Raw genomic sequence first — 16,097 nt, forward strand, 5'->3', positions numbered from 1 at the left:
AAAAGGTTACATTATGGCCATTCTTCTGAAAAGGTGGTGAAAAAAATCAAAGTAATTGAAAAAGAAGACCAGAACTTATGATATGAATAATCAAGAACTTTGGACTACAAGGTTCTATATGCAAAATGTATAGTTTTGAGATAATTAATATTTTTGAAGTCCCAGATCTCAGAACTGTTTTTGTGAGGTCTTCCTTTTTCATGACTTAATAAGTATATAATCCTACATACAATTATTTGTGATTGACAGCTCAGCATTGTGTGATTGGATTGCAAATAGAACCTTACAGCACCAAGTTAAAAGGTGTTTGCGCAGATAGAACTTTCAGGTGTAATTTTTCTTATAGTAAATTGACAAAAATAAATACATTTAAAAGGAACATCTAAAGAGCAACTCTGTGAATAACACATTTTTGACCAAAACTTCAGACAGAAACTTATAGTTCCAAGGTCACAATTTCACATACACAAAGATTTGTTCAAATAATTTGTGCAATGTCTAAAATTAGGTAATGTCCCTAATGATAATTCCTTTTTAGGGTAACCCTTCTGTAGTTTACTGTATGTCTTCTGAGTCAGCTAATGGTTTATCTGTCAATGAGCCAGATATTCCAGCATGTGTTTGGAGTTTGAACAGGGTTGGAATAGTGATCTCATACAGTAACAGCATTTGCCTGCTTGGGGAATTCATTAATGTGATGATGACTGATGAGCTCGACATTCACACAGATGAACACACGGATCATGACGTTACATAGTTACATAGGGAAAAGACATGTCATCTCCATGATTACTACCATTACAGTACACACAACAAACCTGCAAAAAGCTATCACACACACATCTGTACCTCAAATGCAAGGTTAACCTCTGACAGCAAGACAGAACTGTAAAAGTGCACATGCTGTTCAAATCAAATCACTTTCCATTCTTTTGTCGAGTCCCAAATGGCACCTTATCCCTATATAGTGCACTACTTTTGACTAGAGCCCTATACAGTGCTGAGGATGAGCTTTTTGGACCCTTCATGCCCGGAAGTCATTTAGCCATTCATTGTAGCCACTGGCACTCTGTATAGTTTTCTTGTGTCAATTAACTCGTGACAGTCCTGGATTACTCATTACACTAACAAAGTTTGATTTAGTCAACAAATACTATAGCCAGTTTAAAAAAAGGTTAAGGGTACAAGACTGTTTACATATCTGGCTACGTATCTCATTGAGCCAAGCGGGGAAAGGCTGCCTGTTATCACAGTTCCAAGACCAGTCAGAAACGTCCACCTATGCCAATGTCATCGGTGGATCTCAAAACTGAACTTATATCCGCGTTAAGTAGCAATGATATCCTTCACCACCTTAGTCTTACGACACGACAGATGGCTCAAACCAGTCATGACTATTCAACAAAACAATAAATAATTTTCAAATTTCTTTCCAGCTTATTTCTTAGTTGCATGCTTGTATAACTAGCAAAGGAGTTTTGAATTTAAGGGTGCAGTATTTATGAAGCCTGGCAATGAAAACGAAACCTTGCATAGTTCAGCTAGCCAGATAGTTTAGCCAGGGAAAACAAGCTCGGGACAGGACATAGCTGGGCGCACATGCACACTAACTAGGCTAATGCAGGTCACAAATTGTTGTTTTTATGCCCTGATATCAGGAGTTGTCGGCAAAAAGTTAGATTAAACAATTCAGAGACTGAAGCGAATCGGTATACAATCCCGAAATCAGCTGTAACTGTCAATAGTAAAACAAAGCATAGAAGGATGTTTGAGCAGGGGCTGGAAAGAGCAGTCGTTCTTAATGTTTAGTACGTTCAGTGTATAGTGACTAGGGTGTCATATGGGACACAACCGTCAATATGGGTGCGGGGTGTTGTTTCACATCATAAAAAGCCAAATTGACTGTGACATTGTACCTCATCGGAGGAAATATAACAATTTGTCCAAGTCAAGAGATGGCGTTGAAACAAAGCTGAATTCTACAGATCATGTGGCAGAGTGAGAGACAAAGGGTGATGGTTACGTTTGACTTTTTAGCCAATGCACTTATCCAGAGGTACTGCTCTCCCATGAGAATCGAACCCACAACCCTGGCATTACAAGCACCATGCTCTATCAACTGAGCCACACAGGACCTTGGTTGAGTGATAGGCTAGTGTTCCTGTATATCCTTTGAATGGCCTTATGCAGTTTATTACTTTTTACTCCATAAAGGACATCTACAAGTAGCTGTTCTCTCTGATATCACCACCCATGAGATTTAAAAAAAAGGCATTTGTCCTTCAGAGACAATACAGATCTATGCTATATTAATACTGTACATCTACTGTCTAGTCTCTACTGCATCACTGAACCAATATTAGCCTAGCGGTTTAGAGAGTTGGGCTAGTAACCGAAAGGTCGATGTTTCTAACGCATAATTGTGAACAACTGCTCCCTGAGTGCGCGAGGCTCAACTTCTCTGCTGTTTTGGTGCCCTGGCTACCACGCTGTATACAATGTGAAGCGAACCCGTGCACATGCGCCGGTATTGTGTGTGACTATGTGAGAGCGAAGTGTTGCATCTCAATATCTCTGGTGCTGCTAGTGGCGATGTCATTTTTACTGAGTCTACCTTTAAAAACGGAAGATTGAGCAAAGTCAAGAATGGCACTCAAATGGTGAAATAAAAACAAAGATTTTTTTTTTTAAACATGAAGTTAAACAATAAGGTGAGGAATGATGTCACTATGACTATGTCGCAAATGGCACCTAGCTTCCCTATATTCCCAGGTCGAAAGTAGTGCACTATATAGGGAATAGTGTGCAATTTGGAATGAATCCAAGGTTTACTTTACCAAGTGATGAAGCCAGCCTGAGAAGTGGACAGGTGGTTTGACAAACCAATTATTTCACAACACAAGAAAACACACACTCTCTAACAGTACACTCCATCCATCCAGTGAGAGGCCCTTGTGTTGGGGATTATTAGTATTGGGGATCATGTAAGGTGAGAGGACATTAGATAATTTAAGGAACCTAGCTAGCTAGATATGTGAGCAAAGCACCACTGTTTTTACACACTGACACTAGCGCAGTCCTGTAATCAGTCAATTCTTTTGACCACTTGATGATTTGAGTGCCATTCTCCCATGGGTAAAAATATAGTGCAAGATATGTACACCATTACTACACAGATCAGAATTAATTTACACGGCCTAAGGACAGTTTCCCATTGCCTGACTAAGCCCAAAATAAACCTGGACTAAAAAGCATGTTCAATGAAGAATCTCATTTGAAAGTACTTTTAAGTCCAGGAATAGTCTTAACCTGTGTTCCAGAAACTGGCCCTAGATCTTACTTGAATGTTGAATAAAATAACAGTTTTACATGACTCCATAGCGCTATGGATCAATAAGACACCTAAAGCACATCCTACTACTGGCATCTATAGGAGAAGGGCACTCAGGTCAGCTGTTTGTGTGTTATGTCAAACTTGCAAAAACAAGAAAATCAAGAAAAACATCTTTAACAAGTTCAAGAGATATTTTAGGGATTTTTGCAATGAGGCCCTTTATCTACTTCCCCAGAGTCAGAAGAACTTGTGGATACCAATTTTGTTTCTGTGTCCAGTATGAAGGAAGTTACAAGGTAGTTTTGAGAGCCAATGCTAACTAGCATTAGCACAATGACTGGAAGTCCATAGGTATCTGCTAGCATGCTAGTCATTGCGCTAATGCTAGTCAGCAATTGTGCTAGAGCTAGCTAGCCACTTCCTTCAAACTGCATGCAGAGACATAAAAATGATATCCACGAGTTCACCTGACTCTGGGAAAGTAGACGAAGGGCCTCATTGCCAAAATCCTGAAGTATCCCTTTAAAGAAAAGTAAAACAACTGCGAACATTTTTAGAACTTGCTGCACATTTTTCCCATATGTGTAATTCCATTCCATTAGCATTGCTTATGCTGCATCTAGCATAAGGCAACATCTCTCACACTCACCTAGATAGCGTATCTACTACAGTAGCACTCATAGTTTTACCTTAGCACTGATCTACTACACAAAAGCACACATGGACAACCACATGGCACAAACTGTCATCGTCATCATCATCATGTCAGCACACAAACTGAGAGCTATCAGTAAGGTTGCAAAATTCCTGGACAGTTCAATAAATTCCTTGGTTTTCAAGAAATCCTGGTTGGAGGATTTCAGCTTTCCTGCTGTTTCCCTCCTGATTCCGGGAATCCTCCAATTGAGATTTCGGGAAAACCAGGGAATTTCGAGAAAGTTCCAGGAATCTTGCAACTCTAGCTATGAAACATGCTGCGTCCGAATGCACAACAAGGTAGGTAGGGGGCAAAAAAGGTAGGCTTACCTTCTACAGGGGGGTAAAAGAAAGGAAGAACAAAACAAATACAAATGTTTAACCAGACATACCGACCAAGACCAACGGGAAAAAAGAGGCAACGTAAAAATAAGTAAGAAGCTTAGTAAAGAAGAAGTCATTCAGAGTGGAGAGTGGGGTGACATGGGAAAGAAGTACAGTCGGTTGAGACTGACTGGGCATGCTAAGCAGGCAGAGTGGTGGTCAGAAAGAGTTCAAGGAGAAGTTATTTTTTTACAACCAAATCTCCATTTTTTTATTGTAGAAGGGTTTAGACACATTTTTGTAATTTCACTTGTTTTTGGGGCCCTGAAAAATAAAGAACAAAGACTCCAAAAACACCCAAATACTTCCTTTGAGAAACAGAAATGCTCTCAGTATAGTGATGCGGGTCTTTAGATGAAATCGTGTCATTCTGAAATGTATTTGCACCTCTCTGTCCATTCTAATGTTAACTGCCAAAATAAAGGAAATACTTGAATAAATGAGGGATACAAAGTATATTGAAAGCATGGGGTGCTTCCACACAGGAAGTTCCAGACACTTGTAGAATCTATGCTAAGGAGCATTGAAGCTGTTCTGGTAGACAAACGCCCTATTAAGACACTTTGGGGGATACCTAGTCAGTTGTATAACTGAATGAAACGTGTCTTTCGCATTTAACCCAACCCCACTGAATCAGAGAGGTGTGGGGGGGGGCTGTCTTAATCTTATACTGGTGTTTCCTTTATTTTGGCAGTTACCTGTAGCAGCAGGCTACACAGAGAATGGAACAGCTGGATAGGGGAAACGGCAAGAGTCGCGTAAAACAGAATATGACATTGCTTCAGAATTACACAATTTCATGTGTACAATATCTAAAGACCTGCATCACTATACAGAGAGCTTTGACGTTTCTAAATATGTTTTGGGGTGATTTTGGAGCCTTTTTTCATGTTTTTTCAGGGCCCCCATAGTACACAACAAGGATGAGGAAGTGATTTGCTGTTTGGGGTAAGATTCTCAAAAATGTGAAATACCCCAAAAGTTGTCTGGACCATATATATATATATATATATATATATATATATAAGAAATGGATAGAAAGAGAGAGAGAGAGATAGATAGAAAGAGATATAGATAGAGAGAGCCTATGCATACCTGCTTAAATGGAAATTAGGACCCTGTGCCTGTTTCCTCAAGCAATCTTAAAATAGCAATGTAACAAATGGCCATTTTAGACAATCAACCACCTCAAAATAGGCTTATCCAAAATTAACATTTTTTTTATTTTTTTTTACTAACAATGAACAGTAAATGGGCATCACACTTAAACCTGTCCAGGCTGCGGTGCACTCTACTCCCACAACATTCTGGGAGTCTCTACATGTACGCGAGCGCACAGCGTATAGTGCATGTGAGCGCACGTGGGTGTTTAGCAGACCAAGCTTTTGCCCAGACAGTCACTGCTTTGCTTTTAGCCTTTCATTTGAGCCCAGATTCATACAAACTCATACTGGACAAAATAAAACAGCTTTCTTTAGCCGGTGCAATGAGCGAGTGACTGGGCAAAGCGATTTCACTGCCTAAGACAAGCAGCTCTCGAGGGTCGAGGTGTGCGTGTGGGAGAGACCGGGCCAAAAACAAGCTCTGGGGTGAAGTTTCTCCCAGGTACAGCATCTTTCCCCCAATTCTAACATTAACCGTTAGTGGGGACAATGCACAACTGACCCAAGATCAGTACCTAGGAGCAACTTTACTATAGTGGCCAAGACAACCCTGAGGGTGTGGTTCTAGCTAGCTACATACCTTATTGGCCCAGGAGTCTTCGTCCCAGGAAGTGAGCTGCAGCACCCTAATGATCTCGTTGATCTCAGCGCTCATCTTCTCGAAGGTGAAGTTTCTGTTCTTCAAAGACTCCTCTACTCCCTGGCTGCCGGACGTCTTGGTCGTCACAAAGATCTTGATACCTATAGTAACACCACAACAATGACCAGCAGTAACAAGCACTTAGTTACTTGCAGTATAGTCGAAAGTATAGGGAACTGAACTTGAGGTCTTCACAGGTCCAACAGTCCTTGATATTCCGAGATCTGACCTGAGCGGGTCCGGGTCCTAAATTTTGTCTCGGATCGGGTTCGAGCTGATATAATTGCCATGGGTCTCGGGTATGTGCAATTGAAATTGATTTACCGATAAGACCTCCTCTGTAAATTTAAAGGTGGTTGATGAGAACTGCGTGAGCTTGTTATCTGTGTCAGCCAGCTGAAACTGATTCTGGTCTCTCACCTAACATGCACCTGCTGCTAAGGAGAGCGAGAGAGTGAGTGAGAGGAGCCTTGGCCTAGTCTACTGTTGATTGTGAAGATGGATGCATTTTTCATTGAAGTAAAATTAAAGTTAGAGAAAGAGTATAACGAAAAGAAGCCAAGAAGGGGAATTTCCATGGGGACAAGTTTTAATATTGTAATGGGCAAAGATGATAAGAACAATTGTGCGGCCAACTCTTCAGGTTTGACGCAATTTTCAAACTTGTATTTTATTTATTTTCATATTTATTATAATTCGATTTATCATTATTTTATGCTTTTATATGAATCCAAACCAGTTCTCTACATATGCAAAAAGTGTTTGGTTTCATTCTGTTGAGACATTTTCGAATGGCTAAATTAAGTACAAACTGTTTTTAAAATGTTTTGCTCTGTATTTCGTTTAAGATAGGTTATAAGTAGGTATGTTGTAAAAGAAAGATCATTAGCTTATTGGTGTCATTTGTTCAGTAGCCTACGGTATAGGGACTAACCTTTGTTGAGAGGTCTAATTGCTTCAATATAGCCTGTTCAAAACTGGTGGGTTTAAGCCTGCTTTTTAAATACACTACATCACCAAAAGTATGTGGACACCTGCTCAAATTAGTAGATTCGTTCCATGATTTTGGAATAAGATGTTAGACAATGTTCGAGTTGTTCGATGAGTGTCCACATACTTTTGGTCATGTAGTGTTTGTAAAAAGTATTTTGCTGAGACATTTTCATTGGCCAAATTAAGTTACAAACTGCATGTTTGCCGCAATATAATATAATTACTATGTTACATTCAAACTATGAAAAAACAAAATCTGTCCGAGATGTAAAAATAAACTTATTGTTATGCCGCAATTTAATAACCTGTTTGTATTTTCCCTATAAGCAATGGCTTGTTTTACTTTTGACATTACCCGAATAAAGTTTAGAAAATGTTGTGAAGGTTTGGTGTGTTGTGGTTATTATACGCTTTAGCTACTGCAGGCCTATGAAGGCAGTGTGCATTGGCGCTCCAACGGCCTCCGACAATTGAACTTGAGGTGAGGAAGAATGTTTTAGGCCTACCAGAGTTATTCCTTTAATCTAACAATATAACGCTCCTCTTTATATGTTCGAAATTAACAAATTAGCCTAAATCTGTATAGCAGTAGTAGCCTATCTGACAAGGATAAAGAAATGCATCTCGGTGTTGGAAACATGCCACCGGGATATCTCTCTCTGTCTCTATAGGACTAGGCCTAAGCTTCTTGTCCTTATAAATACAGTTGAATTCGGGGGTTTACATACACCTTAGCCAAATACATTTAAACTCAGTTTTTCACAAATCTTGACATTTAATCCAAGTAAACATTCCATGTCTAATGTCAGTAAGGATCACCACTTTATTTTAAGAATGTGAAATGTCAGAATAATGATTTATTTCACAGAGAATTATTTATTTCAGGTTTTATTTCTTTCATCACATTCCCAGTGGGTCAGAAGTTTACATACACTCAATTAGTATTTGGTAGCATTGCCTTTAAACTGTTTAACTTGGGTCAAACGTTTCAGATAGCCTTCCACAAGCTTCCCACAATAAGTTAGATGAATTTTGGCCCATTCCTCCTGAAAGAGCTGGTGTAACTGAGTCAGGTTTGTAGGCCTCCTTGCTCGCACACTCTTTTTCAGTTCTGCCCACAAATGTTCTATAGGATTGAGATCAGGGCTTTGTGATGGCCACTCCAATACCTTGACTTTGTTGACCTTCTTTGCCACACTTTGAAAGTATGCTTGGGGTCATTGTCCATTTGGAAGACCCATTTGCGACCAAGCTTTAACTTCCTGACTGATGATGAGATGTTGCTTCAATATATTCACATAATTGTCCCGCCTCATGATGCCATCTATTTTGTGAAGTGCACCAGTCCCTCCTGCAGCAAAGTACTGTCACGCCCTGGCCATAGAGAGGCTTTAATTCTCTATTTTGGTTAGGCCAGGGTGTGACAAGGGGGGGGGCATTCTTATGTTCAGTTTCTATGTTTTGTATTTCTTTGTTGTTTGGCAGGGTGTGGTTCTCAATTAGAGGCAGCTGTCTATTGTTGTCTTTGATTGAGAATCATACTTAGGTAGCTTTTTCCCACATGGGTTTTGTGGGAAGTTGTTTTCTGTTTTGTGTCTTTCTGCACCTGACAGGACTGTTTCGTTTTTCGGTCATTCTCTTTGTTATTTCAGTGTTCAGTTCTAATAAAAGCATGAACATGAACCACGCTGCGCTTTGGTCCTCACCTTCTTCCACCAACAGCCGTTACGAGCACCCACACAACATAATGCTGCCACCCCAGTGCTTCACGGTTGGGATGGTGTTCTTCGGCTTGCAAGCGTCCCCCTTTTTCCTCCAAACATAACATTGGTCATTATGGCCAAACAGTTCTATTGTTGTTTCATCAGACCAGAGGACATTTCTCCAAAAAGTATGATCTTTGTCCCCATGTGCAGTTGCAAACCGTAGTCTGGCTTTTTTTTATGGCGGTTTTGGAGCTGTGGCTTTTTCCTTCCTGAGCGGCCTTTCAGGTTATGTCGATATAGGACTTGTTTCACTGTGGATATAGATACTTTTGCACCTATTTCCTCCAGCATCTTCACAAGGTCCTTTGCTGTTGTTCTGGGATTGATTTGCACTTTTCGCACCAAAGTACATTCATCTCTAGGAGACAGAACGCGTCTCCTTCCTGAGCGGTATGACGGCTGCGTGGTCTCATGGTGTTTATACTTGCGTACTATTGTTTGTACAGATGAACGTGGTACCTTCAGGCGTTTGGAAATTGCTCCGAAGGATGAACCAGACTTGTTTTTCTAAGGTCTCAGCTGATTTCTTTTGATTTTCCCATGATGTCAAGCAAAGAGGCACTGAGTTTGAAGGTAGGCCTTGAAATACATCCACAGGTACACCTCCAATTAACTCAAATTATGTCAAATAGCCTATCAGAAGCTTCTAAAGCCATGACATCATTTTTGGGAATTTTCTAAGCTGTTTAAAAGCCACAGTCAACTTAGTGTATGTAAACTTCTGACCCACTTGAAATGTGTAAATGATCTGTATGTTAAACAATTGCTGGAAAAATTACTTGTGCCATGCACAAAGTAGATGTCCTAATTGACTTGCCAAAACTAGAGTTTGTTAACAAGAAATGTGTGGAGTGGTTGAAACACTTAGGTTGGAGTCATTAAAACCAGTTTATGTAAACTTCCGAATTCAACTGTATATATACACACACACACACAGTAAATATGTGTGCATTACTATCATACAGTGGATACCTAAGCCTATAGGTCTATATGCATGCAATGCCCTGATACATTTAGCGCTCAAATATCTGACAGCTGAATCCTGAGGTGGACAATTATTGTTTTAGGAAAGTAAAAACCAATAAAACAATAGGCTATAAAGTTATGAATATGCTACACATCAAAACGCAATAAATCCGTTTTTGGTGTAATGTGTTATAGGCTGTTTAAGGACACGCAACCGTGGCTCATTTAGCCAAGCGTCCGGTCTGACTTTTCTTTCAATCACTTTCTTTTTCTACTCTCGGATCCTAACTGTCACGGGCCTGTTTTTCCACAGGCATTTTTGAACGGGACTGACTGTCCTCGGGGCCATTTGGAACGGGACTGACTGTCCTCGGGGCCATTTGGAACGGTTCGCTGTTTATTTGTAAAAATAATTACACATATTGGGTCGGGTGGGAAAGACACGGTTCCATTTAGGAACGGGTCCAACTTTACAGACCTGTGGAGACCTCCACTGTGAACATCCAGTATTACTCTGTTAGAGAAGCAGTTGTGTGTTAGAGTCTGGTCTAGTGGTATAAAGGTCGACTCTGGACTCTGCATACCCACTGGCGACGAGGGTTCCATCCCCATCTCAACCTTTACTGTCTATGTCCATCTTCCAATCTACATTCACTCTGTACTGTCACAAAGAATACCAATATGAATGATCTTTAAATTTTTAAAAAAGACAGAAGGAGAGGAGAGAAAAGAGAGAGCAGCTCGTTGACTGTGTTCAATAGAATATAATAGAATCTCACCTGAGATGGGTGCAGGGAGCAACTCTTTGACTCTCTTTAATAGAATAGAAGCTCTTTGAGTAGAGTAGCTCTTTGACTGTGTTCAATAGAATAGAAGCTCACCTGAGATGAGTACAGGCAGCAGCACTTTGTGTTCAATATAATAGAGTAGAATAGAAGCTCACCTGAGATGAGAACAGGGATCAGCTCTTTGAATGTGTTCAATAGAATAGAATAGAATAGAAGCTCACCTGATAAGAATTCAGGCAGCAGATCTTTGTGTTCAATAGAGAAGAATAGAAGCTCACCTGAGATGAGTACAGGAAGCAGCTATTTGTGTTCAATCAAATAGAAACTCACCTGATATGAGTACACAGAGCAGCTCTTTGACTGTGTTCAATAGAATAGAGTAGAATAGAAGCTCACCTGAGGTGAGTACAGGCAGCAGCTCATTGACTGAATAGAGAAGAGTAGAAGAGACGCTCACCTGAAAGGAGTACAGGCAGCAGCTCTTTGTGTTCAATAGAATAGAAGCTCACCTGAGATGAGTAAATGGAGCAGCTATTTGACTGTGTTCAATAGAAAATAGTAGAAGAGAAGCTCACCTGAGAGGAGTACAGGCAGCAGCTCTTTGTGTTCTACATAATAGAGTAGAATAGAAGCTCACCTGAAATGAGTAAATGGAGCAGCTCTTTGAATGTGTTCAATGGAAGAGTAGAATAGAAGCTCACCTGAGATGAGAACAGGAAGCAGCTCTTAGACTGTGTTAAATAGATTAGAGTAGAATAGAAGCTCACCTGAGATGAGTACAGGCAGCAGCTCTTTGACTGTGTTCAATAGAAAAGAGTAGAATAGAAGCTCACCTAAGAGGAGTACAGGCAGCAGCTCTTTGTGTTCAATAGAATAGAGTAGAATAGAAGCTCTCCTGATATATGTACAGGGAGCAGCTCCTAGACTGTGTTCCATAGAAAAGAGTAGAATAGAAGCCCACCTGAGAGGAGCACAGGCAGCAGCTCTTTGACCTTGTTCAATAGAATAGAGTAGAATAGAAGCTCACCTGAGATAAGTACAGGCAGCAGCTCGTTGTGTTCAATAGAATAGAAGCTCACCTGAGATGAGTACACAGAGCAGCTATTTGACTGTGTTCAATAGAAAATAGTAGAAGAGAAGCTCACCTGAGAGGAGTACAGGCAGCAGCTCTTTGACTGTGTTCAATAGAATAGAGTAGAATAGAAGCTCACCTGAGATGACTACCGGGAGCAGCTCTTTGAATGTGTTCAATAGAAAAGAGTAGAATAGAAGCTCACCTGAGAGGAGTACAGGCAGCAGCTCTTTGTGTTCAATAGAATAGAGTAGAATAGAAGCTCTCCTGATATATGTACAGGGAGCAGCTCCTAGACTGTGTTCCATAGAAAAGAGTAGAATAGAAGCCCACCTGAGAGGAGCACAGGCAGCAGCTCTTTGACCTTGTTCAATAGAATAGAGTAGAATAGAAGCTCACCTGAGATAAGTACAGGCAGCAGCTCGTTGACTGTGTTCAATAGAATAGAGTAGAATAAAAGCTCATCTGAGATGAGTACAGGGAGCAGCTCTTTGAATTTGTTCAATGGAAAACAAGCTCACCTGAGAGGAGTACAGGCAGCTGCTCTTTGTGTTCAATATAATAGAGTAGAATAGAAGTGCTCCTGAGATATGTACAGGGAGCAGCTCTTTGACTGTGTTCAATAGAACATAGTTGAATAGAAGCTCACCTGAAAGGAGTACAGGCAGCAGCTCTTTGTGTTCAATAGAATAGAGTAGAATAGAAGCTCTCCTGATATATGTACAGGGAGCAGCTCCTAGACTGTGTTCCATAGAAAAGAGTAGAATAGAAGCCCACCTGAGAGGAGCACAGGCAGCAGCTCTTTGACTGTGTTCAATAGAAAGGATGGGAATAGAAGTTCACCTGAGAGGAGTACAGGGATCAGCTCTTTGTGTTCAATAGAATAGAGTAGAAAAGAAGCTCACCTGAGAGGAGTTCAGCAGCAGCTCTTTGAATATGTTCAATAGAATAGAGTAGAATAGAAGTGCTCCTGAGATATGTACAGGGAGCAGCTCTTTGACTGTGTTCAATAGAACATAGTTGAATAGAAGCTCACCTGAAAGGAGTACAGGTAGCAATTCCTTGTGTTCAATAGAATAGAGTATAATAGAAGCTCACCTGAGATGAGTGCAGGCAGCAGCTCTTTGAATGTGTTCAATAGAAAATAGTTGAATAGAAGCTCACCTGAGATGAGTACAGGCCGCAGCTCTTTGACTGTGTTCAATAGAAAACAGTAGAATAGAAGCTCACTTGAGAGGAGTACATGCAGTAGCGCTTGGTGTTCAATAGAACAGAGTAGAAAATAATCTCACCTGAGATGAGTACACAGAGCAGCTCTTTGACTGTTCAATAGAAAATAGTAGAATAGAAGCTCACCTGAGAGGAGTACAGGCAGCGGCTCCTTGTGTGCAATAGAATAGAGTAGAATAGAAGCTCACCTAAGATGAGTACAAGCAGCAGCCCTTTGAATATGTTCAATATAATAGAGTTGAATAGAAGCTCACCTGAGAGGAGTACAGGCAGCAGCGCTTTGAATATGTTCAATGGAAAATAAGCTCACCTGATAGGAGTACAGGGAGCAGCTCTTTGAATGTGTTCAATAGAATAGAGTAGAATAGAAGCTCACCTGAGAGGAGTACAGGCAGCAGCTCTTTGTGTTCAATAGAATAGAGTAGAATAGAAGCTCACCTGAGATGAGTACAGGGAGCAGCTCTTTGTGTTCAATAGAATAGATTAGAATAGAAGCTCACCTGAGATGAGTACACAGAGCAGCTCTTTGACTGTTCAATAGAAAATAGTAGAATAGAAGCTCACCTGAGAGGAGTGCAAATCAAATCAAATCAAATTTTATTTGTCACATACACATGGTTAGCAGATGTTAATGCGAGTGTAGCGAAATGCTTGTGCTTCTAGTTCCGACAATGCAGTGATAACCAACAAGTAATCTAACTAACAATTCTAAAACTACTGTCTTATACACAGTGTTAGGGGATAAAGAATATGTACATAAGGATATATGAGTGAGTGATGGTACAGAGCAGCATACAGTAGATGGTATCGAGTACAGTATATACATATGAGATGAGTATGTAGACAAAGTAAACAAAGTGGCATAGTTAAAGTGGCTAGTGATACATGTATTACATAAGGATGCAGTCGATGATGTAGAGTACAGTATATACGTATGCATATGAGATGAATAATGTAGGGTAAGTAACATTATATAAGGTAGCATTGTTTAAAGTGGCTAGTGATATATTTACATCATTTCCCATCAATTCCCATTATTAAAGTGGCTGGAGTTGGGTCAGTGTCAATGACAGTGTGTTGGCAGCAGCCACTCAATGGTGGCTGTTTAACAGTCTGATAGCCTTGAGATAGAAGCTGTTTTTCAGTCTCTCAGTCCCAGCTTTGATGCACCTGTACTGACCTCGCCTTCTGGATGATAGCGGGGTGAACAGGCAGTGGTTCGGGTGGTTGATGTCCTTGATGATCTTTATGGCCTTCCTGTAACATCGGGTGGTGTAGGTGTCCTGGAGGGCAAGTTTGCCCCCGGTGATGCGTTGTGCAGACCTCACTACCCTCTGGAGAGCCTTAAGCCCACCTACCAGGCGGTGATACAGCCCGCCAGGATGCTCTCGATTGTGCATCAGTTCGTGAGTGCTTTTGGTGACAAGCCGAATTTCTTCAGCCTCCTGAGGTTGAAGAGGCGCTGCAATAGCGCTTCTTCACGACGCTGTCAGTGTGAGTGGACCAATTCAGTTTGTCTGTGATGTGTATGCCGAGGAACTTAAAACTTGCTACCCTCTCCACTACTGTTCCATCGATGTGGATAGGGGGTGTTCCCTCTGCTGTTTCCTGAAGTCCACAATCATCTCCTTAGTTTTGTTGACGTTGAGTGTGAGGTTATTTTCCTGACACCACACTCCGAGGGCCCTCACCTCCTCCCTGAGGCCGTCTCGTCGTTGTTGGTAATCAAGCCTACCAGCTCCGCAAACTTGATGATTGAGTTGTTGGCCACGCAGTCGTGGGTGAACAGGGAGTACAGGAGAGGGCTCAGAACGCACCCTTGTGGGGCCCCGTGTTGAGGATCAGCGGGGAGGAGATGTTGTTGCCTACCCTCACCACCTGGGGGCGGCCCGTCAGGAAGTCCAGTACCCAGTTGCACAGGGGCGGGGTCGAGACCCAGGGTCTCGAGCTTGATGACGAGCTTGGAGGGTACTATGGTGTTGAATGCCGAGCTGTAGTCGATGAACAGCATTCTCACATAGGTATTCCTCTTGTCCAGGTGGGTTAGGGCAGTGTGCAGTGTGGTTGAGATTGCATCGTCTGTGGACCTATTTGGGCGGTAAGCAAATTGGAGTGGGTCTAGGGTGTCAGGTAGGGTGGAGGTGATATGGTCCTGACTAGTCTCTCAAAGCACTTCATGATGACGGAAGTGAGTGCTACGGGGCGGTAGTCGTTTAGCTCAGTTACCTTAGCTTTCTTGGGAACAGGAACAATGGTGGCCCTCTTGAAGCATGTGGGAACAGCAGACTGGTATAGGGATTGATTGAATATGTCCGTAAACACACCGGCCAGCTGGTCTGCGCATGCTCTGAGGGCGCGGCTGGGATGCCGTCTGGGCCTGCAGATGCGAGGGTTAACACGTTTAAATGTCTTACTCACCTCGGCTGCAGTGAAGGAGAGACCACATGTTTTCGTGGCAGGCCGTGTCAGTGGCACTGTATTGTCCTCAAAGCGGGCAAAAAGTTATTTAGTCTGCCTGGGAGCAAGACATCCTGGTCCGTGACTGGGCTGGGTTTCTTCTTGTAGTCCGTGATTGACTGTAGACCCTGCCACATGCCTCTTGTGTCTGAGCCATTGAATTGAGATTCCACTTTGTCCCTGTACTGACGCTTAGCTTGTTTAATAGCCTTGCGGAGGGAATAGCGCATTGTTTATATTCGACATGTTACCAGACACCTTGCCCTGATTAAAAGCAGTGGTTCGCGCTTTCAGTTTCACGCGAATGCTGCCATCAATCCACGGTTTCTGGTTTGGGAATGTTTTTATGCTATGGGAACGACAGAGCACGTTCTAATGAACTGTTCAATCAGCGATTCGTCAATATTTTCATCTGTAGAATAGAAACATGTCCCAGTCACGTGATGGAAGCAGTCTTGGAGTGTGGAGTCAGCTTGGTCTGACCAGCGTTGGACAGACCTCAGCGTGGGAGCCTCTTGTTTAAGTTTCTGCCTGTAGGCAGGGATCAACAAAATGGAGTCAGCTTTTCCGAAGGGGCGGGGCAGGGCCTTAAGAGTTAGAGTAACAAT

At 41.7% G+C, this 16,097-nt stretch overlaps 1 protein-coding gene across 1 annotated transcript in view; it reads right to left on the bottom strand.

Moving 5' to 3' along the window:
• Window positions 1-16,097, bottom strand: part of LOC115112964 (vinculin) — a 79,655-nt gene that overhangs the window by 24,867 nt on the left and 38,691 nt on the right. Inside the window, 1 exon segment of the mRNA XM_029640080.2 lies at window positions 6,158-6,318. Coding sequence (XP_029495940.2) covers window positions 6,158-6,318 — 161 coding nt within the window.

The sequence above is a fragment of the Oncorhynchus nerka genome, linkage group LG28, assembly GCF_034236695.1.
Source record: "Oncorhynchus nerka isolate Pitt River linkage group LG28, Oner_Uvic_2.0, whole genome shotgun sequence".
NCBI classification, from domain to species: domain Eukaryota; kingdom Metazoa; phylum Chordata; class Actinopteri; order Salmoniformes; family Salmonidae; genus Oncorhynchus; species Oncorhynchus nerka.